General features: G+C 46.6%; 2 protein-coding genes and 1 long non-coding RNA gene across 8 annotated transcripts in view; 2 read left to right on the top strand and 1 right to left on the bottom strand.

The window, feature by feature from the left end:
• On the top strand, positions 1 to 4165 carry tmem200ca (transmembrane protein 200C, genome duplicate a). Its single transcript, XM_035619699.2, has 5 exons — positions 1 to 388; positions 728 to 890; positions 954 to 1164; positions 1273 to 1433; positions 2229 to 4165. The coding sequence occupies exons 2-5, from the start codon at positions 796 to 798 to the stop codon at positions 3172 to 3174; spliced, it is 1413 nt and encodes a 470-aa protein (XP_035475592.1). The 5' UTR covers positions 1 to 388; positions 728 to 795; the 3' UTR covers positions 3175 to 4165.
• The window catches only part of LOC118291417 (piezo-type mechanosensitive ion channel component 2), a 25678-nt gene continuing 6102 nt past the window's right edge, over positions 4157 to 23732 (bottom strand). For 2 of the 6 annotated variants that reach the window (XM_035619673.2, XM_035619672.2), the window contains exons 7-55: positions 23471 to 23672; positions 23180 to 23393; positions 22948 to 23095; positions 22661 to 22834; positions 22459 to 22573; positions 21806 to 22185; positions 20945 to 21050; positions 20622 to 20863; positions 20135 to 20283; positions 19620 to 19698; positions 19440 to 19534; positions 18376 to 18802; positions 17866 to 18042; positions 17677 to 17790; positions 17167 to 17367; positions 16887 to 17091; positions 16564 to 16665; positions 16101 to 16278; positions 15932 to 16018; positions 15689 to 15845; positions 15466 to 15562; positions 15216 to 15381; positions 15047 to 15136; positions 14818 to 14918; positions 14644 to 14709; positions 14397 to 14512; positions 13262 to 13370; positions 12969 to 13025; positions 12722 to 12888; positions 12147 to 12637; positions 11689 to 11982; positions 11520 to 11621; positions 10941 to 11097; positions 10665 to 10847; positions 10415 to 10595; positions 10163 to 10262; positions 9934 to 10081; positions 9755 to 9842; positions 9392 to 9518; positions 8582 to 8740; positions 8152 to 8299; positions 7832 to 8020; positions 7595 to 7687; positions 7346 to 7512; positions 6868 to 6984; positions 6663 to 6742; positions 6352 to 6565; positions 5792 to 5933; positions 4157 to 5138 (exon numbers count right to left, since the gene is read on the bottom strand). In XM_035619673.2, the coding sequence (XP_035475566.1) occupies positions 5037 to 5138; positions 5792 to 5933; positions 6352 to 6565; positions 6663 to 6742; positions 6868 to 6984; positions 7346 to 7512; positions 7595 to 7687; positions 7832 to 8020; positions 8152 to 8299; positions 8582 to 8740; positions 9392 to 9518; positions 9755 to 9842; positions 9934 to 10081; positions 10163 to 10262; positions 10415 to 10595; positions 10665 to 10847; positions 10941 to 11097; positions 11520 to 11621; positions 11689 to 11982; positions 12147 to 12637; positions 12722 to 12888; positions 12969 to 13025; positions 13262 to 13370; positions 14397 to 14512; positions 14644 to 14709; positions 14818 to 14918; positions 15047 to 15136; positions 15216 to 15381; positions 15466 to 15562; positions 15689 to 15845; positions 15932 to 16018; positions 16101 to 16278; positions 16564 to 16665; positions 16887 to 17091; positions 17167 to 17367; positions 17677 to 17790; positions 17866 to 18042; positions 18376 to 18802; positions 19440 to 19534; positions 19620 to 19698; positions 20135 to 20283; positions 20622 to 20863; positions 20945 to 21050; positions 21806 to 22185; positions 22459 to 22573; positions 22661 to 22834; positions 22948 to 23095; positions 23180 to 23393; positions 23471 to 23672 (7803 nt within the window). In that variant the 3' untranslated portion in view covers positions 4157 to 5036. Of the gene's footprint in view, positions 5139 to 5791; positions 5934 to 6351; positions 6566 to 6662; positions 6743 to 6867; positions 6985 to 7345; positions 7513 to 7594; positions 7688 to 7831; positions 8021 to 8151; positions 8300 to 8581; positions 8741 to 9391; positions 9519 to 9754; positions 9843 to 9933; positions 10082 to 10162; positions 10263 to 10414; positions 10596 to 10664; positions 10848 to 10940; positions 11098 to 11519; positions 11622 to 11688; positions 11983 to 12146; positions 12638 to 12721; positions 12889 to 12968; positions 13026 to 13261; positions 13371 to 14396; positions 14513 to 14643; positions 14710 to 14817; positions 14919 to 15046; positions 15137 to 15215; positions 15382 to 15465; positions 15563 to 15688; positions 15846 to 15931; positions 16019 to 16100; positions 16279 to 16563; positions 16666 to 16886; positions 17092 to 17166; positions 17368 to 17676; positions 17791 to 17865; positions 18043 to 18375; positions 18803 to 19439; positions 19535 to 19619; positions 19699 to 20134; positions 20284 to 20621; positions 20864 to 20944; positions 21051 to 21805; positions 22186 to 22458; positions 22574 to 22660; positions 22835 to 22947; positions 23096 to 23179; positions 23394 to 23470; positions 23673 to 23732 lie in introns of those variants that run through there. The other 4 variants (XM_035619676.2, XM_035619675.2, XM_035619674.2 and 1 more) reach the window with 4 other exon arrangements.
• LOC118291431 overlaps positions 23521 to 23732 on the top strand; it is a 3051-nt gene continuing 2839 nt past the window's right edge. Inside the window, exon 1 of the long non-coding RNA XR_004786665.2 lies at positions 23521 to 23724. This is a non-coding gene — a long non-coding RNA (uncharacterized LOC118291431). The remainder of the gene's footprint in view (positions 23725 to 23732) is intronic.

The raw sequence follows: 23732 nt of genomic DNA on the forward strand, positions 1-23732 counted from the left end.
ATGCACCTTGGGATTTGTAGTTAGAGTTGGAACTAATATTGACTTGATGAGAATCATTGGAGTCACAGTCTGACGTACGGAGGCTCGGATGCTGCGGAGCTGCTCTGCCTCTGTCTCTTAGCAACATCAGCATCACCCACTCCAGGATCAGGGGATCCACTCCAGGTCGAGAGAGAGACAGGTTTCAGACAAACAGGTTGTGTGAGGTGTTTTCAGCAGAGTCAGAGGTGGGAACCTGTCTCTCTCTCGCTCTCTCTCTGTTAAGGAGAACGTTCATTTTCACCACTGCAGAGACAGAAGAGAGAGGGAGAAACAGAGAGAGGCAGGAACAGAGGGAGAGAGAAACGTCGGATCAGAAACGAAACATGAACCGGGAGCAGCTGCGACAGTGAGAACAGATCTGTTATTAATGATGTCTGTCTGTCTGCCTGCTGCCTGCCTGCCTGCCTGTCTGTCTGTCTGCCTGCCTGTCTGAGTGTCTGTCTCTCTCTGTCTGTCTCTATAGTATTGATCGAGACTTATTAATATGAATCACTTCTAAGTATTGATCATCAATATTGTCAATACTGTTCAGAGTTAATCAATCACCACCTGATCAATACTCTGCAATTCAATCAATACAACACATGTATACAGAGTATTGATCAGTATGTCACAGTATTGATTTGTTCTGTCAGTATTCAGGATTGTTCATATCTGTCTGTCTCTTTACCGGTCTGTCTTACAGGAAGTCCAGGTGAAGTGGTGGTGGGCAGGGGTTAGCCTGCTGAGCCACTGTCTCATTGGTGGATAGTGATGATCGCAACCGGCGGCCTCCTGCGGATCAACGCCCGGCGACAGGACTCACTGAGACACAAACCACACACACACAAGAAAAAGAAGAAGAAGAGGTAACACACAGACACACACACAGACACACACACACACACGATGTAATGATGTCTCTCCCTCAGGAGGAGTGAGGTGGTGGTGGTGAAGGGGAAGTTGAAGCTCTGCTCGTTATCGGGTCTTGTGGCGGCGCTTGGTGTCCTGGTCCTGCTGGTGGGCTCGGTCATGGCCGCTCTGGGCTACTGGCCTCGAGACGGACTGTTTGTCAGAGCTCAGCCACAGGAGGGCACTGTGATGGCCTCAGTGTCATCTACACCTGCACCTGCCGACGCTCAGGTGAGATCTGGATGCAGGTACCTCACAGAACCGAACCCAGGAATGAACCTTAAACCTGACGCAGTGGTTTAATCCATTAGTGTTGAACTTCAGTCTGACTGCTTCTAGGGAGGAGAGAGGGGGGAGGAGCTCCAGAGAGACAGAGGAGGAGCCAGGGGGGAGGAGCTCCAGAGAGACAGAGGAGGAGGTGACGATAGTTGGAACCAGACAGAAACTGTCAACGGGACCAGAGAACTTCAACAAGGCTTTCTGGAGGGTTTTCTGGACAGGTGAATAAACTCTCATCTTATCTAACAGTGACTCTTTGAGGAGGTTCTTCTGGGCCTTGTGGTTCTAAGGTTCCTGCGGGAGGTTGTAATTGACATTGAGGAGGATCTACTGTTACCTCAGGGGAAGATAATGGTCCTTCAGGAGGTTCTTTTGGTCCTGAAGGTCCTCATCAGGGTCACTGGGAGGTTTTACTGGACCCTCGAGGGACACGTGATCCTTTGGGACATTTAGGGTGTTCTTGTGATGTTAGAGGGTTCTTGTGATCCTAGAGGGGAATCAGGTCCAGACGTCAGCCAATGAACAGTTGTGAAGAGTAAAGTCTGATCATAGAGTTCTGGTCCTGGTCTCCTTAGGATGTAATGGTCCTGTCGGAGGACATTATGGATCTTCAGATTCCAGTGGGATCAGATGATGTTTCAGTTTTTAAAACATCCTCAACAAACTTAACGCCTAAACAAAGATCTGGTTCTTGTTCTCGTGTCTCTTCATGACTGTTGTTGTTATTTGAACCTTTTCTGTTTTTTTAACAGTAAATGTTTTATTGATGTGAACGGAGCTTTACAAATAAAGTTCAGTATATCACACTGATGGTGATGGTGATGATGATGATGATGGTTCTGCTTGTCCCCACTGAGGTCGTAGGTCATGGTGGTTCTGTAAGAGGTTCTACAGGAAGTTCTCTTGGTCCTTTATTAAGTCCCAGTGGCAGAATTTACTTTCTGTGTTTTTTTGGAATGATAAACTGTCTCTGCAGGTATCTGTCCACTGATTGGTTGTGTTAACTGTCTCTGCAGGTACCTGTCCTCTGATAGGCTGAAGGTCTTTGGTCCTCTCATCATGGGCATCGGTATTTTCCTCTTCATCTGTGCAAACGCTGTCCTGCACGAGAACCGGGACAAGAAGACAAAGGTCATCAACCTGCGGGACATTTACTCCACCGTCATCGACCTGCATAGCCTCCGCAGACCCAACACTTCCTGCTCCACCTGCCTATCCTCCACCAATCCCCTCAATGGTCTCGTGAACTATGTCCAATCAAAGAGCCTGGAGTGTAAACCCAGCACCTGCCCCACCTCGCTGAGGAGCCGGGGGGATGGGGGGGGGCGGGAGCAGGTGTTCAGTATCTACCAGGAGCGTCCAGACGTTCCAGACATTCCAGTTGTTCCAGACCTTCCTCCCTCCCACAGACTCTCCCTCCCCCCCAGCTTCAGCCCCCCTCCCTCTTCCTCCCACCCGCAGCACCCCGCCCCCCCCAGGAGGCACTCGTCCCGGGCCAGGACGGGCTGGGGGAGGGGGGAGGGCCGAGGAGGGGAGGCGGGAGATGCATGTCCACCACCCCCACTCTGCTCCTCCACCCCGCCCCCACCGAGACCGTCCTGTAGTTCCTCCAGTCTCCAGCGGGAGGCCCCAGGAGGCTCCCAGGCCCTGCTCCTCCACTCTTCCTCCTCCCTCACCCCCTCCCACCTGTCGCTCTCCTCCCTGTCTCACCTCCTCTACTCCTCGTCAGCGCTGTCTCCTCCTGGCCGGAGGCGGAGCCTGCCCAGCGGGAGCGTCGTCATAGGTTACAGTAAACTCGCGAACAGAGAGGACGAGTCGTTTGAGTCGACTGAGATGACATCATCACACCGTGTGACATCACAGAGGAAGTACTCCAACAGGGAGAAGCTGAGGATGATCTCACAGGTGCATTCTGGTCCGACGCATGATGAGGAGGAGACGGGACGACCAATCAGGAGCTGACTCGTTTAATGACATCACAAAGATTCTCCACAGACATGACGGACATTCATCAAACAGCTGATTGACGATGATGATGACGGTGAAGATTTAAGGACTCGTGAACAACTGAACGTGTTGCAGCAATAAGAAGTCTTCCACATTAATGAATGACATCATACATGACATCATGAATGACATCAACTGATGAACGGAGATTGTTTTTTTTACTGAATTTCATGTGAGTTCTGGGACAGGAGGACGTGTGTGTTCACATCTTCACCACCACCGGCCCTGAACCTGAGGTCCATCCATCTGTTCTGGTTCTGCTACATTAGTGTAGTTCCTTGCTGAAGTGACTGGCCCCCTCTTGTGGAGGAACTCAGACATGATGTCCAGCAGGTCTGGTTGGACTGGGTCAGTCAGGGGTCAGTCATGCTGCCAAAGAACTCATTCATTTTTTACTTTTAGCAGAAAATTGCAGATTTGATTGAATTCTCCAAATGTGCATGTGATTCCTCCTGGGACTCGTTGTGATTGGACAGAGCGTCGTCAGGAAGGATTCAGTGTTTAAATCATCACTGTGGAACTGTCAGGGACCCCTGCTGCCTCACCTGCTCATTTACTCTGCTGAGCGCTGGATATTACCCATGATCCTCTGCTTCCCGAACCTGAAGAGCTGCTGCTGGAACAAGTTCCAGCCGCACCTGCTCACTGACTTAGTTACTGTCAGGGAGCTGCAGCGCCCCCTGTCGCCTCACCTGCTCACTGACTGATAAGTTTCATCTTGTTGATTTAAAAGTTCAGTGAGAGAAAACTTAGTTCCACACACCAGAGTAACTTTTCAGAAACTCATTTTCCAACAGAACTTGTTATGAAAGTAAACAACAGATTTAAAAAATTTGTTCTACGACTCGTTGAGTAAAGAACTGAAGTCGTCTCCACAGACGAACCTGTGAAAAGCACAACACATTTTCATCAGCGAATCACAATAAAGCACATTGAGTTTCCTCTAGTGTGACATCATCACTGTCGTCTTTTATTTTTTTTTACAAGTTCACTAAAGTTCACAGGTAACATCACAAACACATTATTCCAGTTTCCTGTCACCAGGTGGCGACGTGAAGTAAATATTCACTGCTTCACATTCCAGTGTTTCGTTGCCGTTTTTACTTTTTCTCCTCGATATGTTGCCGTGTTCACACTGAGTTGATTGACAGCTCCCTGATTCCTGTGAGGGCGGGACAATGTACGCTGACTCACCTGTCACCTGAGCACAGGTGTGACGGGTCGCCATGACGAAAGAGTGAAAACATCTGTGAGTTGTTATTGATCCTTCACGCAAAGTCGCTCAAAATGTCCTGTAAAACTATTTCATCAGTTTCAGTCTCTTGTTGTTTTTGGTGTTTTCCAGAACTTTTCCTTGACTAGAAAATCCCATTAAATAATTCCAGGTTTTCCAGGATGTGATATATATATATATATATATCCCTGCAGTGATTCATAATCAATTATCAATACTTAATACTATATTTCAATAGCACTGTCTGCTGTGTGACTCTTAATGAGATCAGTTCAGATTTCAGAAGACGGTTGTCAGCCTTAGCTCCGCCTCTTAGCTGCTATTATTGGTCACCTAGCAAACGGGTAATGTTCCTGAAACATTCCAGAACCTTCTCTCACATCAAATCAACCTTAAACAACATTCTACAAACGTTCCCATTCAAGTGACTGATTCCTTTGTTCTCTGCAGTTGTGTCTGGAGGACGTCTGGAGAACGTCTGGGGAACATCTGGCAAACGTCTGGAGAATGTCTGGAGAAGGCCCCCTGGAGGTTCCTTGAGAAACATTTAAAGAACGTTGAAGGAACCACGTGTTGAGCTCAGTCAGCGTCGCGTCCATTTGATCAGAGTCTCTGGTGATCGATACAGGAAGATCAGTTTGGCGTAAAGCTCCTCCTCCAACTCCAGCTCACCTGTCTCCCTCACCTGGAACATGTCAGCCAATCAGATCACAGCATGTTAGCCAATCAGATTATCAGAGCAATAATCAGAGCCGGCTAAAACATGAGATACTAAAACTGTAGTCAGATGATAAAATGAACAGATGATAAAGTAATCAGATGATAAAGTAGTCAGATGATAAAGTGATCAGATAATAAAGTAGTCAGATGATAAAGTGATCAGATGATAAAGTAGTCAGATGATAAAGTAACCAGATAATAAAGTAATCACATGATAAAGTATTCAGATGATAAAGTAGACAGATGAAAAAGTAACCAGATAATAAAGTAATCAGATGATAAAGTATTCAGATGATAAAGTAGTCAGATGATAAAGTGATCAGATGATAAAGTAGTCAGATGATAAAGTAGTCAGATGATAAAGTGATCACATGATAAAGTATTCAGATGATAAAGTAGACAGATGAAAAAGTAACCAGATAATAAAGTAATCAGATGATAAAGTATGCAGATGATACAGTAGTCAGATGATAAAGTGATCAGATGATAAAGTAATCAGATGATAAAGTAGTCAGATGAAAAGTAACCAGATAATAAATTAATCACATGATAAAGTATTCAGATGATAAAGTAGTCAGATGATAAAGTGATCAGATGATAAAGTAATCAGACTGTTACCAGGAAGACGTCGGTGCACAGTTTGAGGATGCGGTCGACACACGGCAGCTCCTCGAACATGATCGAGTGACTGATCCCACTGAAGAACTCTCTGACGAACTTCCCGATCACCAGGACGACCGACGCGTACAGGCCCATGATGCTGGGGGGGAGAGGGGGGGGTCTGTTCTCATACCAAATCTTGTTGGTCATGGTACTGCAGTACCTGTACTCGGAGGTCATAGTACTGCAGTACCTGTACTCGGAGGTCTTAGTACTGCAGTACCTGTACTCAGAGGTCTTAGTACTCGGAGGTAATTGTACTGCAGTACCTGTAATCGGAGGTCTTAGTACTACAGTACCTGTACTCGGAGGTCATAGTACTGCAGTACCTGTACTTGGAGGTCTTAGTACTCTGAGGTAATAGTACTGCAGTACCTGTACTCGGAGGTCTTAGTACTGCAGTACCTGTACTTGGAGGTCATAGTACTGCAGTACCTGTACTCGGAGGTCATAGTACTGCAGTACCTGTACTTGGAGGTCATAGTACTGCAGTACCTGTACTCGGAGGTCATAGTTACCCGTATCCAGCCAAGAAGCCGAGACTTGGAGGACTGACTTTATCACTGAACACAAACAGCTGAAGCCCCGCCTCCCTCCTGTCAGTCAGCAAAGCCCCACCCTGAACTGGCACCAAGCTGGCAGCTGGTTGGTCGACGATCCACCACTCCTGGATTTCTCTACTCTGATTGGTCGATCTTTCCAGAGCCAGCAAGATGTCCTTGTAGTGCTCATCTGATTTGACAAGAGAATAGAGAAGCCCGTTGATTGGAGGAGAGGACTATAAAGAAATATAATCAATATATATATAGATAATAGATAATATATAAACCTGCGTAAAGCTGTTCGATGGGTTTGGCGTTGGAGTCGCTGGGAGCTCGGATAAAACATGGAAACACTTCCTGTATCACCCTGGAAACAAGCATTTCCACAATGAATATTATTACCATGGCAACAGTAGTATGAGTAGTACTATATAAAATATGTGTTTGTCACATGTATGTAACTCTGCATACTTTCATAACCCCCCCACTCACACAGGAAGTGTCCTGGTCCCGTTCAGCAGCTCGATAAGCTCCAGACGAGTCTGATTATCCAGGTAAGTCACATGTTTACCTGACGCAAGCTCCGCCTTCGCCCCCAGACTCAGGTTCCTGTTTTAGAAAACTTCATTTTACTGACGAGCGATCAGAATCAGATTTATTGACAGTCAGGTCGACAGTGCTTAGCAAGATGAACATAAACATTAAGCTACTATGTACAGATATAAACATAGAGAAAAAGACGTGTATATATATATATATATATATATATATATATATATATATGATCAGTGAGGTTAACCAACTGTAGTAAATCCCACTTCTACTGCAACTAATACTTGTAGTAATACAGCCATTACCTGTCCTACAACTTATATTTCTATTATTTGTACTACTATGACTACTGCTACTTGTACGTGAAGTGATGAGAGAAGAAGTGATGATTGATTATTGATCAGGAGAGTCAGCTGACCTCTGAACCGTCCAGGAGACGGTGAGGGGGAAGTGGTCCAGGTTGAGCACCTGACTTAGGTACGTCCTGCTCGGGGGGCTGATGGTCCACAGAGAATTGCTGCTGCCCTGCAGCTCCGCCACTGTCACGTCCTCACGCGTGTACGCCTCCAAGAACTGCAAGGCACTCTGGGAAACACAGGCAACAGAGTAACAGCACGAGTGAAAGCTACAGAGTACTTTACTCATTTCTACTCGGTGGAGAACTTACAGGCGTGTAACTGTAAGAGCTGATGAAAGAGCTGAAGTCTTCCTCAGTCAGATCTCCGAGCTGATTCTGCTGCGCACTCATCGTGAAGATCGGCTGTAAAAGACAACAACATGTACTGCGAGTACTGCTAATAGTACTGTTAATAGTACTGCTAATAGTAATGCTAATAGTATTGCTAATATTAGTATTAAAGTACTAATACTGTAATCAATACTACTGCAGTACAGGTGTTTTCACCTGGAAGCCTCCAAGCGTGATGGTCAGAGAGATGTCGAGCGGCCGGTTCACGACTCCGGCCACAGACTTGATGAGCGACATGAAGAGCAGCGGGAACCAGACAATACAGATCAGAAGGAGAACGATCAGACCGCCCATCCCGTACTTCACCACCCGCTTCTTCTTCTGACCGCGAGGCTGAGGGTACCTCTGAGTACACACACAAATACACACAGGTTCCTCCATGTACAAGTACACAACAACATAAATATGCTACACACACACACACACACACACACTCTCGTACCTTCTCAGACACACACACACACACACTCTCGTACCTTCTCAGACTCCCTCCAGCACTTTAAGACAAAACAGTGGGCGTAGACGTCCTCCACACAGATCCACGAGGACAGAGACAAGGTGGTGTCAGTCCACACCCAGTCCATCACCGCCCTCAGCTCTGTCAGGAAGGGAACCAGACGGAACCTGCAAGAAGACAGACAGGTAGAGAGATAGTCAGGTAAAGAGACAGTAGGGACAGACAGGTAGAGAGAAAATCAGTTAGGGAGACAGACAGGTGGACAGACAGACATGCGGACAGACAGAAAGGTAGAGAGGCAGACAGGTGGACAGACAGGTAGAGAGATAGTCAGGTAAAGACACAGTACAGACAGACAGGTCGAGAGAAAATCAGTTAGGGAGACAGACAGGTGGACAGACAGACAGGCGGACAGACAGACAGGTAGAGAGGCAGACAGGTGGACTCACCCCTGGAACAGGAAGAGGTTGAGGTAGTTGTGACTCTTCGTCAGGAAGTTTCCCAGGACGCGTGTTGGGTAACCAGATCGGATCTGATAGGCCGACAGACCGAAGTAAACACACTTCACGAAGTACCAGAGCTGAGCCACCAGGTTCTGATTAAAACGCCTGGAGACACACGGCAACACATCATAACTCATAATTCATCACATCATAACTAATAACTCATCACATCATAACTCGTCTTTATATACAGTCGCTGATCGTCTTTATATAGTCGCTGATCGTCTTTATATAGTCAGTGATCGTCTTTATATAGTCAGTGATTGTCTTTATATACAGTCGCTGATCGTCTTCATATACAGTCAGTGATCGTCTTTATATACAGTTAATGATCGTCTTCATATACAGTTTTAGATCGTCTTTATATAGTCAGTGATCGTCTTTATATACAGTCGCTGATCGTGTTTATATACAGTCAGTGATCGTCTTTATATACAGTCAGTGATCGTCTTTATATACAGTTAATGATCGTCTTCATATACAGTTATAGATCGTCTTTATATAGTCAGTGATCGCCTTTATATACAGTTGCTGATCGTCTTTATATACAGTCAGTGATCGTCTTTATATACAGTTAATGATCGTCTTCATATACAGTTATAGAGCGTCTTTATATAGTCAGTGATCTTCTTTATATAGTCAGTGATCGTCTTTATATACAGTTATCGATCATCTTTATACAGTTATTGATTGTCTTCATATACAGTTATTGATCGGCTCAGGGTTACAATAACCCGACAGAGATAAACTTGTTACCTCTCTGTGACTGTCGGCAGGATGAAAAACATCCAGAAGTGGATTCCAAAAACCAGAATCACCTGGAAAACCAACTTCCCCAAAACTGTCTTTCTTAAATACAGAGCCCTGTCTATCACCATGGTACCTGCAGACAGGTGATACACAGTGAGACAGGTGAAAAACAGTGAGACAGCTAAACAGACAAACAGAAACACTGGTGGACATTGAGACAGGTGAAAAACAGTGAGACAGGCAAACAGTGAATGGACACACTGGTGGACAGTGAGACAGGTAGACACACCAACAGACACACTGGTGGACAGTGAGACAGGTAAACAGACCAACAGACACACTGGTGGACAGTGAGAAAGGTAGACAGACCAAACTGGATCAGGACCATCACCAGGAAAGCTTCAGGAACTTGATCTTCTGAGAGGGAGGAAGTGATGTCAGCAGCTGCTGAGTGTTTCTAAAAGTCATTAGAATAAAATCCACAAATATGAACAAAGTTTCAGCTCAGATTGAACAATAAACAACTTGGTTAGTGAATCAAACTTTACTCCAAAGGCCCAGAAGCCAAAGACAATGATGATGAAGTCAACGGTGTCGGCGAGGAACATGAGGACGTAGACGTCTGTGACGGCGCTGTACTCTGGTTGGACGAGGGCTCTGAAGAACTGACAGACGGGACGGTAAACTGACAAACACCTGAAAGAGACGGATCATCTGGTGACGGGTTTGTCAACAAACAGAGTTTTCATCGGACAGTTAGCTTCAGTTTTAGCATACCTGCTAACAGAGAACTGTTTGGCTCTGATGGAAACTTCTCTGAGTTTCTCCAGCAACAAATCAAACTTTCCTGGCTGCTGAGGTCTGGAACTCACACTGCCTGAAGACACCAGAACAACAACTCATTCATTAAACATTTATTGAGCAAAAAGGACCTATTATTCTTGAGCCACTCTTATTTCTGATTTATAGAAATGTCTGTGTGGAACCAGAATCTGTGAAATACTTGTGTTAACATTGGTTTGATTCTACCTGCAGGAGAGCGCAGCTGGGTGGAGCTGGAGTGTGTTCGTCTCCTCCCTCGCCGTCGCAGTGTGTTGGCGGGGTCGGCCACATCGCTGGAGGAGGCACAGTCGGCGTAGTTAGTCTGGTTGTTGTGGTGATCGAGAGCGTCAGCATCCATGGTAACGGTCTGGTCCCAGAGTCCGTGGCACTGCAGTGGAGGAGGAGTCAGCTGATTTCTACCTTCAGCTCTGTGGTTGAATAACTTAGTGATTTGTACCTTGAGCGTCGCTCGGTGGTAGAATAGAGTGAGCAGCTGCAGCAGGTCGTACAAGACGTAGCCTTCCTTCTTCTCCACTCCCAGGATGTTTGGAGGGTGGAACGGTTTGGACCGGTCCACCTCCAGCTTCTGGTTAAATGGGAAGAAACCGAACTGGAAGAAATACTTAATGACGATGGTAACCTGAGGACACAGACAGGAAGACGGGTCAAACATCAACTGGGCAGATGGATCAGTACCAGTTATCCATAAAACAATAAAGTTTGTGGTATGAACCTCGGTGTAGATGATGGCCGTCATCCAGAAAGTCTTACTGGGCCGAGGGACGGACAGCATCGCCCAGAGAAACACCAGAACAGGAAGTACCAAGGTCAGACAGCTGGCTGACACCATGTGGTTCAGAACGATGACCAGGTAACACACAGTCTCCGACCTGTGGGCGGAGCTTCAGTAAGTTCATCTTTACACTAAACACTTCCTGTATTTTGTCTGTTCAGCTGCTCAAAGTTAAATGTCATTCAGTCTCACAGAGAATCATCAGGAGACTCTGAAACAAAGAAAGATCATCAGGAGACTGAAACATAAAGAATAATCATCAAGAGACTCTGAAACAAAGAAGAATCATCAGGAGACTCTGAAACATAAAGAAGAATCCTCAGGAGACTCTGAAACATAAAGAATAATCATCAGGAGATTCTGAAACATAAAGACTAATCATCAGGAGATTCTGAAACATAAAGACTAATCATCAGGAGACTCTGAAACATAAAGAATAATCATCAGGAGTATCTGAAACATAAAGAATAATCATCAGGAGACTCTGACGATGGGAAGAAGCAGGTGGGTGGAGTTTACCTTGCTGCCAGGATGTTGTAGAGGGAATAGCACAGCGTGAGCAGCTGTGGCTGGTTTCCATAGAAACGGTCTGATGCCTCCAGCTCTTCATTGTAGAAAGTCCTGAAACACAGAAGTGTCAATCAGCAGCAGGTGACAGGTGACGGATCTGTGACTCACCCGTCCTCACCTGTTCCTCAGCAGCTCGCTCGCTGTCAGCTCCTGGGTGCGCGATGCTAGAGGACAGGAAGTGGAGGCTGAGTCAGACAGGAAGTCACCAGTCTCCCCCGGAGTCTGAACCAACAGCCCCTCCCCCCCCGCCCTTCTCCTCTGTACACCCTCCCTCCCCTCCCCTCCCTCCTCCCCTCGGAGGTCGAGCCCCAGTGCGAGGCTGTAGGAGGGCGGGAGGAGGAGGGAGGAGGCGCTGGTGAAGGTGTGTGTTGTCTGTGTGTCAACAGGATGTTGTTGGTTCCAATCTTCACAACTGTTCAAACAGACAGAAAGACACTTAATACAGCTAACTGACTAATGCTAAGCTAACCTCATGTTACATAAGTATCATGATACCTCCTGGTGTCCACATCATTGGAGTCACTTGTTTATTTGACACATTGGTGTTATGTCTTTATTAATAATGTTTCTACCGACCTGTGAGTCCGACTCAGCTCTTCTTCCTCTGATGCCGACAGACACAACAGAGATTGGACCCTCTCCATCCTGGACAGTTTGGGTCGTGATCTCTGGCTGTTTTTAGCCGCCGTGCATTCTGGGACTTCTTTTTCTGGAACTGTCTCTAGTTCTAATCCTGAAGCGTCTGCTGCTCCTAAGATTTCATCAGGTTGATCAGGACCAGATCCTGATTCTGGCTCTGGATCTTGTTTCAGATCTGGATCTTCCTCATCATTTGTTCTCGACATTGGTTCTGCACTTGGTTTCTCCTCTGCTGTTCGACCTGCAGCTCCTTCTTCGTCTGTATCAGGACTTACTCCCTCTTCATTCGCTCCCTCCTCCTGTCCACTCACTGCTGAGGCTTGCCCCTCAGCATCCTGGGTACTGTAGTCCAGACCTGACTCTCTGGACGTGTTCATCATCTGCTCCTGATAGTAAATGTTGATTGCCTCTCTGGTGGGCAGATTCCCCTGTTCAAGTAAAAGACAAAATAAACATGAAGCAGGTTCTAGTTCACACGAGTGAAGTCCCGAGTGTGTGTTCCGAGTGTGTACCTGTTTGGCCTGTTGTGTTAACATGCAGTGCTCAATGCGAAGGACGGTGGAGATGTCGATGTGCTCTTGACACAAGCCGCTGAGCCAGGCAGTCAGAGAGTCGAGCAGAGCCGACAGCAGAACCCAGCAGAACCGCAGTGTGTTTGAGAACCGATGCAACACTGTGTCTGAAACACACAACATCATGTTAGAGAGTCGTCCTCTTCATTCACCAACACAAGGAGAGATTATATCTGAGACCTCTGACCTGGTCCCTCCTCTCTGTCCTCCTCCGTCTCCTCCGTCACTTCTATGCCTCCAGCTGCTGAAGAGGAGGAGTCACAGGTAAGTGGTTGGTTCAGGTAACACCACTATGCAGATGACACACAACTCTACAACTGACTCCGTGTGGACAACACTGTGATCACCTCATTATAAACTCAGTAACTAGAACAAGTGAAAACTGATTGTGGGTCGTTGATTCATGAGACCACTGTGTTCGACCCAGTGACCTGTTCATTCATGTTTCACTCCTGTTTTTATCAAAAGAAAGAAGTACACCTCCTTTCTTCTCCTCTTTCCTGCTCCTTCGTTTCCCCCAGAGTTTCTTTTGGTCGTTGCGAGCTCTCATTGCTGTTCTGGAGTCTGTGATCCAGGCGTGGTAGACGAACTGCAGCCAAGACAACATCAGTTCATCAGGACAACAATGATACATGACACACTGAATGTTCCGGTTCGTGTTCTTGTCTGACATTTGAAACTGTCCTGGACTTTCCACCACAACACATGGTCTTCATCATTTCGTCAGCCTCCCTCACTTCACACCTTGTGATATTACTGTGTCCATCACTCGCCTCTCATTGGCCTGCTGATCTCAGAGCTCCGGACTCTGGACCAACCGTCTCCTCTCACCTTCCTTTCACTTTTCATTCATCTTTGATATATCTCTATATATATATATATAGAGATATATACATCTTATGACCTTTTGATATTCGATTTGAACTTGATTTGTACTTCAGTTTTCTGCCCTTCAGACTTTATTAATTATTTATTATTATTATTTATTATCTCCTTGTGTTTGGACTTTGGATTTTTAAATTTGTATTTCAATTCTTTGGGATTTTTAGCTTTTTTCCTGTTTTACTTTGAAATGTATTTCCTTGTGTGTCTTAGCTTGTTTTACTTCCTGTCTCTGTGATTGGGCGGCCCCTGTCCTGATGTGATTCACCTGTTGGGTTCAGGCTCTGCGCTCTTCACACGTTTCCTCTCCTCCGTTTGGTTCTTTGGTTCCATATTTGAGTTCTTGTCAGTTTTTTGTTTGGATCTCCTCTCATCTTCCTCCTCTGCAGTCGTGACTCTGAACCACACATCACAGACCTGAACTGCTCCGTGAGTTCAACAAACATTGTCCTGATTACCTGAACTACATTGGTCTCATCGGATCGCGAGCGTGTTCACGTGGAAGAGACGCATCGTTAATTACAAGCGAACCATAAATAAAAATAGAATATTTGAGTCATTTGTCTGACGATGATCGGGGGGGGGGGGTGTTAGGGTTAGCCCCTAACCCTAACTTTATTATTGGAATAAAAATTCATAAAAAACTAGAAATTTAAAAATATTAAATGAAATGTGTAAATGTATTTCATTTACAGCCTGTTACCAGTGGTGGCGCTGCAGCACCTTCACTCACCTGGAAGGCAGATTTCTCATTGGCCTCTTCCTCCTTCTCCTCCACCATCTTCTCCTCCTCCTCCTCCTCTTCCTCACTGTCGGTCTCAAACAGGTAGTAGTCACCACTCCTCACCACTGCACACAGACAGGTTCAGACAGACAGACAGTTACAGACAGACAGAGACGTTCAGACAGACAGGAACAGTAACAGACTAAAAGTGGGTGTGGCAGGTGGGTTTGATGATGTCAGAGGTCATGTGACTCACTGGAGGCGTGGTTAACCCAGGGTCTCCACCAGTTCTTCTGTTGCTGATCCTTCTTGTTTTCTTCACCTGTGTTACAATGACAACAGATGTTAGTCTACAGTCCGTCATTGTGGCAGCTGTGTAGTGTGTTACCATGACAACAGATGTCAGTGTGGCAGCTGTGTAGCGTGTTACCATGACAACAGATGTCAATGTGGCAGCTGTCCTGTGTCAAGCTCAACATCTTCTCTTTCCCTCTGCGAAACTTCTGCTGTCGGGACTTGATTCTCTCCATCCTAAAGGAAAGACAGACAGGAAGTGATGCACAGGTCAGACCAGGTCAGACCAGATCCAACCAGGTCAGACCCAATCAGACCAGGTCAGACCAGTCCTGGACTTTACTGCAGCCCTGTGTGTTTCTCACTGTCTCTTCAGCAGGTCCATGGACGTCTTCTCCACCTCCAGTCTCGCTCTGACAGCTTTCACTGTCGATGCCTCGAAGAGCTCCGCCCCCCTGAAACACACACACATGAACGCCATGTGACTAGGTGACTGAATGTGTGTTATTCGACATGCGTGTTGCGAGTGTGTACCTGGAGGCCAGTAGTTGTGTATTTTGCAGGTCCAGCACAACGTACAGGAAGTAGTGACTCCTGAAGACTCGGCGCTGCAGCAACAGGAAACAGAAACAGACCCCATCCCAGATGATCCCTGCCTCGTCACTAGGCAACTCACACTGTTTACTGCTCTGCTGCTCCGCTGACAACAGACAGAAGCATAGAAAGTTAGACAGGAAAAAAAATAGGTGGACAGACAGACAGGTAGTAAAGATAGGTTACATACGTTTGGTGTATCCTTTGATGGTGCAGGCGAGACTGAAGAGCTGAATCAGCCAACAATGATTCCACACCAAAGATTTGATGAATCCACATGCCAGGATCTGGGAGACAGACAGGCAGAGAGAGAGACAGCCAGGCAGACAGAGAGAGAGAGACAGGGAGGGAGGAAAAACATGAGTAATGGAAATGATGATGATGATGATGAGCAGGCGGAGGACGTGTCTCACCGACAGAATATTCTTCATGGTGATGACAAACACGTTGTAGCCAATCAGACAGTCCCAGTACACCAGAATGGATTTGACTGGTTTGAGCAGCAGGTCTCCGCCCACCAACAGGAAGTAGAAACAGGCCACCAGGTAACCCATACAGAAGATACTGATCCTGGACCAGAAAAGAGTTCAACCATTTTGTTCTGGATACTTGACTTTGAAAAAATGATCCAGGTAAGTGTGGCCCCACCCACTCACCTGGTTGTCCCGGTGATGAAAATGATGGTGAGGACAAACCAAAACATGTAGCAGAAGATGATCACCTTCATCATGTCCAGGTAAGACCTGGACACAAAGAGTGGTCAGAGACACACAGGTGGACAGACGGGTGAACAGACGTGTGGACAGACAGGAGGACCGGGTGTACCTGCACAACATGAAGTCAGGGACTGTGTTGAGCCGGAGTCGTCTGATGAGATCACAGATCTGTCCATCATCTCCGTCCAGCTCGCTGTTGTCTCCTGCGAGGATCTGAACAGAGGACTGAAGCTCCTCCTCAAATACCTGCAGCTGCAGCGACGCCCCGAGGAGGAGCAGGAAGTCGTCTGAAAGGTCCGTAATGCATTTGTCTTCTCAGGTTAGGGTCAGTTACCCTCAGTGCACAATCAAACCTACACTTGGATTTTAACAGCTGTTTTATGTTATTTTCATTATCATTTTGATTTAGATTTTGTTTCTTTTATAGTCTACGTCTGGCTGAGTAAATAAATTTACTTTTTTTAAAAATATTTTATATTTACAAATAATTTTCAAGGTTTATTCTCTGATTTAATCTCAAGGTTTTGATTTAACATTGTGTTATCTGTTGATGATGATGATGATGATCTTACAGAGGAGGAAGAGTGGGTTTGGTGGTGTCAGGTGATCAGGGAGGAAGAGCCATTTCACCACGTTGGAGTCCATGTTCGAGAACGGACGTCTCCACGGATATTCTGACAGACAGAGACTCAAATTCAATGTGTAAGAGACAAAATGTTACATTTACAACAAACTGTTAGCTTAGCCTAGCACAAAGACTGGAAGCAGGGGGAAACTGTTAGCTTGGCTCCATCCACATTCTAGAGCTTTCTTTATCCTTTCAGAATAAAATCCTTGACACAGTTACCTACTCAAAAACCTAATCCCAGCACTTTGTCTACAGGTGAGTCTGTACCTTGACAGGCAGCAGGAGGGAATCCGATGCACAGTACGTACTGGAAACACAATAACCCGGACAGGAAGTAGCAGTATTTGGGCCACACTGAGGCAATGCACTTCCTGCTGCGACGTGATAGGACAGTGATGAGGCCAAAGGCATGGCCTACGGCGAACAGATCCATCCGCTGACCAATCACATTTACGGCCAACAGGAAGCAGGTCTGAGGGGTCACATGGGGATGTTTTTAATCATCACCAAGTTAGCTTGTTGCTATGCCAACATGAACATGTCTCACCTCCAGTCCAAACTTGTAGAAGAAGTAGTTGAAGAAGTATTTCATGCAGCTGAGAACGTTGTCGTCCAGGTGACGTCTGGTGATGTCATGAAACAGTGTTCTGGTGGGGGGCGGGACTATTTTACGGCGGAGGCGGTAAAGCTCCTGGTGTCGGTAAATGGTCACCTCGAATGCTAACAGCGCTAATATCATCAGGTTATGCTGTGAAGAAGAAGACGAGTTAGCACGATGCTTCGTTAATGATGCTAACAGCAGCACAGTGTACTACATGTGTGTATAACGAGTACACAATGTACTACACCTGAGTGATACACAGAGTACACAGTGTACTACACCTGAGTGATACACAGAGTACACGGTGTACTACACCTGAGTGATGTTCGGAATACACATATACTACACTTGAGTGATACACGGAGTACACAGTGTACTACACCTGAGTGATGTACAGAGTACACGGTGTACTAGTTCTGGGGAAATCCATTCAGTTGTGATGATGTCACTCCTCACCCGCAGGTAGTCAAGCAGTTTTCCGTCTGTCTTGCGAAGCCCCACCCACTGGGCGGGGTCAACACGACCGGAGTACAAAGCAGAATGAGACAGGTCGGTGCTGGAGTTTTCTGGCTGCAGAGACGGACTAGTCAGACACAGATACACAGCTGTACAGGCAGACAGTTAGGATGTTGTTACCATGATTACCATGGTGCAGTTGGCCGAGTATCTCATTGGCTGAACGATGTTGAGTTGGTACAACATCTTACAGACGGTCACCACACACGTCCAGACTGTACAGACTACTGAAAGTAGGGGGCGCCACGCCCTGCAGGGCAGAGCCACGCCCACACACAGCACGAAGAGCAGGTTAAACACACACACCTGAAGAGAGAGAGACAGGTTAAACACACATACCTGAAGAGAGAGAGACAGGTTAAATACACACACCTGAAAAGAGAGAGATAGGTTCAACACACACTTCTGAAGAGAGGAAGACAGGTTCAACACACTTCTGAAGAGAGAGAGACAGGTTAAACACACTCCTGAAGAGAGAGAGACAGGTTAAACACACACTTCTGAACAGAAAGAGACAAGTTAAACACACACTTCTAAAGAGAGAGAGAGACAGACAGGCACAATCAGACTAGTCAGAGAGACATCTACAGGCATTCAGATAGACAGGTTGTGTCACCAGAGACAAGATCAGACTCAGACCTCCTTCACAGAGACCCAGATGATGTAGGAAGAGACGATCTTGACGATGTGTAATTCCAAAAGCCACCAGAGGAGGCGCTGCAGGCGCTGCAGGGAGAGGAGGAGGCGTAGGAACAACACAGAGAGACGATCCACAACCAACCTCCAGGAGACCAGCACTGAGGAGGACACACCAAAGTCTGCTTCCTGTTTCACACTCAGCCCCTCGGACTCAGGTGTGACGATGCAGTGTTTACCAGGGATATGGTCCGACAGGGATTCCCTGTCAAACATGCAGGGGTAATGTTCATCCTCTTCCTCCTTTATCCACTTGTCTTGTGTCTCCACCTGTCTCTCCTTCCGTCCTCTTCTCTTCTCTTTTTCCAGCAGGCCCTGAGGAACTCCTCCCACTGACAGGTCCACCAGGCTGCCATCAGAGTGGACCAACCTGCAGAGTGAGAGATAAGTAAGAGTGAGACAGGTGGGCACAGGTGGAAGCAGGAGAGTCAGATTTCCTTCAGGGAAAGAATGACCAGACACAGTCGACTCTAAATTTCCCAACCATAATCTGAGTTACAGAAGTCTGGGGATCAGTTGCAGAAATCTAGGCACTAGTTGCCGAGGTCTGGAGACCAGTTGTGGACATCTGGGGACCGGTTGTCAAGATCTATGGACCAGTTGCAGAGATCTATGGACCAGTTGCAGAGATCTATGGACCAGTTGCAGAGGTCTATGGACCAGTTGCAGAGATCTATGGACCAGTTGCAGAGCTCTATGGACCAGTTGCAGAGCTCTATGGACCAGTTGCACAGCTCTATGGACCAGTTGCAGAGCTCTATGGACCAGTTGCAGAGATCTATGGACCAGTTGCAGAGCTCTATGGACCAGTTGCAGAGCTCTATGGACCAGTTGCAGAGGTCTATGGACCAGTTGCAGAGATCTATGGACCAGTTGCAGAGGTCTATGGACCAGTTGCCGAGGTCTGGTGAACATCCGAGAGCTTTGGCTGTCCAGACAGAATCAGGGTATCTGGACACTGATTGGACAGGAGAGCAGCCACCCTGACCCACAGGTAAGCGTGTTACCTGGTGATGGTGCTGTTATGTGTATCCACCACAGTCTTCAGGTCGGTCAGCTGCAGGAACGGCTCATGGAAATAATGCAGGTGAACAATACACACCTGCAGAACAAAGAAAACAACAGTAACATGTCATGATCATGAGAAGCAGTTACTGCGATTGTACTGTAGAAGTTCGTCTGAGCACCAGTAAGAATGCAGCAGGAATTAAGATCCTAGTGAAGAGAACAGGAACCGAGAACTTCTCCAAGCCAAAATCCTCCAGCCTGGAAAGTCAGAGAGACATTGGAAACATTAGAAACAGAGAAACAACCTAACAACTCACATTCATGACAACCAATCAGTGTACAGTGTAAATCCATAAGTTGTGTACAGTCTGAGCTCTGTGCTGCCCTCTTGTGGAGAACTGCAGTAACAGTATGTGAACAGTTACCGTCACGACTCATCTGATCGACGACGTGAATACGTGGTTAAAAACCGAGAATATCTCAGACCTTAATCTAATGAGCCTTGAGTGTGTGTGTGTTTGTGTACCTGTGTGTGTGTGTGTGTGTGTGTGTGTGTGTGTGTGTGTACGTACCTGTGTCTGTGTGTGTGTGTGCGTGTGTGTACCTGTACCTGTGTGTGTGTGTGTGTGTGTGTATGTACCTGTATCTGTGTGTGTGTGTGTGTGTGTGTGTGTGTGTGTGTTTGCTTGTGTACCTGTGTGTGCTGAGTCCAGTGTAGTAACTCCAGGTGTGGAGGGATGAGGGAAATTGAAAGGTGTAGACCAGGATCAGAACCAGCATGGAGTAAACCACCACAGCTACCCAGAAACCCCTGAGCAAGGCACGCCAGCGTTCATAGTTCAACTATGAGTAGACAGACGGGGACAGAGAGACAGGTAGATTAGATAATACAAATCAGGCTGATTCATCTCTGATGACTCATCATTTCAAATGTCCAATTAGTGATCCAAACCAAACAGTAGCCCCACCCACTGCCACAATCCATAGAATTGGATGATGAGATTCATCGTCCAGCTGTCATAGTACCAGAAGTACATGTAGTAGTAACACGCAGTACTTGTACGGTACAGAGCAACGGAGCAGTAATACTTGTAGTTGTACCTGTTGCTCAGCCATGCATCAGTGGTACCAGTAGTAGCAATGTATTTTAGTAGTTGTATTTGCAGTACTTGCAGTATTACCTGGTACAGGGCGACGCAGCACAGGAACATGACCATGTAGATCACTTTGTAGAGAACGATTTTTCCCTCAAAACTAACGAAGAAGAACATTGTTCCACAGACGTAGATCCAGTATTTAACAAACATCCTGGTTACCACAGCAACCATCTGAACTCCACCTTCTCCTCCCCCCAGGAGCAGCAGCTCCTCATATGACTCCGCCTCCTTCTTCTGCAGATCATGAGAGCAGACTCTCTGATCCTCTGGACGATCAGACAGACAGGTGATCAGACAGACAGGTGATCAGACAGACAGATGGGTAATCAGACAGACGGGTCTCTTACCCTCCACATGAACAGTGATGACAGACAGGTTTGAATCGGTCTGTCTGTCTCTTCTCTCCGTCAGTGTCTGACGCAGCAGCAGCCAGAAGGTCAGAAGACACAACAACTGCAACAACAGATCTGAGCTTCAGATTATTAATAATCACGCTAAACACATGATCATCAGATTATATTCAATCAGATTAAACATATGATGATTTATTCATTGTAATCAGATTAAACATTCTAATATTCACATTGAATATAGCCAGTATAAATATAATCAATCATTATGATAAGCAGAGAGACGTAGTAGTAGAAGTTGTAACACAGTAGTATTAGTAGTACAATAGTATAGATGTAGTAAAGTAGTGGTGGTAACAAGCCACACTGTAGTTGTAGTCATAAGGGATAAAATATTCCTTTATTCATCCCACAACAGGTTAATTTGGGAAGTAGTTGTGTAGTAGTATCAGTAATACGGCAGTAGTAGTAGTAATACTGCCGTAGGATTAGTAGTAGTAGTAGTTGTAATAGTAATACCACAGTATTATTAGAAGTAGCAGTGGTGGTAGTAGTACTACAGTGGTAGTAGTAGTAGTAGTAATACCACAGTATTATTAAAAGTAGCAGTGGTGGTAGTAATACTACAGTAGTAGTAGTTGTAGTAGTAATATGACAGTATTATTAGAAGTAGCAGTAGTAGTAGTAATATTACAGTAGGAGTAGTAATACTGCAGTAGGATTAGTAGTAATACTGCAGTAGTAGTAGCTGTAGTAGTAATATGACACTATTATTAGAAGTAGCAGTAGTAGTAGTAATATTACAGTAGGAGTAGTAATACTGAAGAAGGATTAGTAGTAATACTGCAGTAGTAGCACCTTGGAGGCGAGCTCCCTACAGGGGGCGTCCTTCCTTGGGAACAGTCCAGGGACTTCCTGGATGGGGGGGAAGCTGTAGATGTACTGCAAGATGACCAGCAAGTTACCATAGGCAACCAGCCATGGCGATGACATCAACGTGTAGCGACGACGCTCTCGCATCATCCAGAGGACACATGACCACAGCAGCAGGACACAGGTCAGCCAGGACACGTATGTGATGGACCAGGCCATCATGGAGATCAGGGCACAGATGTAACTCTGTTTGAGGAGGAAGCTGAACGCCACGGAGGCCGCACTGACTCCTCCCCCCTCCCGCCTCGGCTCCTCCTCTTCCTCCTCCCAGTCATCATCTTCAAAAACACAGGTCTCCAACGTGTCTGCGTCATGAAACAACGGGTCAGACGGTGAAACTACACCTGGAGAGAAGGTGTCCGTCGTCACCTCCTCAACCCCCAACCCTCAAGTGTTCGGAACAAGACTCAAAGATGAAACATTGTCAGCGAGTGAAATCATCTGTCTGATAGTTATAAATACAAATATGGATTCTTTTTTAATAAGTTGATGACATACTGTAAAGCTATATGTTGAAATGCATGATGGGAATCTAAAGTCCGCTTTTCAGCTCATCTGGCCTCAAACCAAACACTCACCTGATTGGCTGAGAGAATAGTTAGGTCCAGAGTTAACATCCAATCCCATGGCAGTGCTTTGTGTGGGCGGGGCAAAATAGTCTGAGGGGCTGTCATTGGTTGAGGATAACAGCACCTGCCGAACAGAGATGGTTTCCTGAGAGTCACTGATCAGATTATTGATTAACTCTGATCAAACATTTATTTGCTATTTCCTCCATACGTCTCTGCACTCGGGTCGATCGTGAGCCCTCCTCCACAGCTCTCTCCGCCTCCCTGCTGTGATGTCAGTGATGACCTCATCACTCAGGTCGCTGGTGGCAGTTATGATGTCACTGCTCTGGCTGCCTGCCGACACCAACCTCTCTACGTCCCGCCGCTCGTCTCTACCGATCAGCTAAAGAAATAGGCGACACCCGTCAGCCAACCAGATCTGAGGAAATCTGACTCATCCTGATAATTACGAACCTCTATGACATCATCACAGTGTAGTCATGACATCATCCTCACCTGCTTCCTCCACAGACAGGCTACAGTGTGAAAGAGCAGCAGCATCATCAGAGGACTACTGAAGTGAAACCAGCTGAGCTCCGTGTTCATCTGCAGCCTCCAGGGGGCAGCGCAGTCCACCAACACCAGGGGCACCAGGCCAAACACACTGCAGAGGAAACCACCAATAATCAATAATCAATCATCATATCAGGAGGAAGTGGGGGGCTGTTATCTGATGGATGGCTGTTACCTGGTGGAGGTTTGGTTGGAAGGCCACGCCTCCTGCAATGAGGGCAGTTGGTAGCAGTAGAGGATCAGGAAGTGGGAGGAGGAGTAGAGCAGTGACATCACAGACACACACCTGAAGAGGAGGGGTGGGATCTGACCTGACCACGCCCACCAGGTACACAACAGCTGGAAACAGAGAAGATAGGGGAGGGAGGAGAGGGAGGGGAACATGATACCTGGAGGGGGGGACAACATTCAGTCAACAGGTAGCACCTCCTCTTTCTACTGTTTCTACTGTTTGATTGACAGTTACCTGTCAGGCCCAGTAGAACCGTCAGCAGAATTTTCCCTCCAGTCGTCGTCATGTTTCCAATCATCTGCCTGGTTTTACAGAACAGTGACTCCAGTTCAACCAGAACCCTGTTTCTGCCTCCGTCCTCCTCTTCCTCCTCTTCTTCCTCTTCCTCCTCTTCCTCCTCTCCAAGCACAGAGTCCCCCTCCTCCTCCTGCTGATGCTGAGGTTGAAACAGGAGGAAGACGACGGAGTTACTCTCTAATAAACTGCTGGTCCGTCA

Source organism: Scophthalmus maximus, chromosome 21 (assembly GCF_022379125.1).
Source record: "Scophthalmus maximus strain ysfricsl-2021 chromosome 21, ASM2237912v1, whole genome shotgun sequence".
NCBI lineage: Eukaryota > Metazoa > Chordata > Actinopteri > Pleuronectiformes > Scophthalmidae > Scophthalmus > Scophthalmus maximus.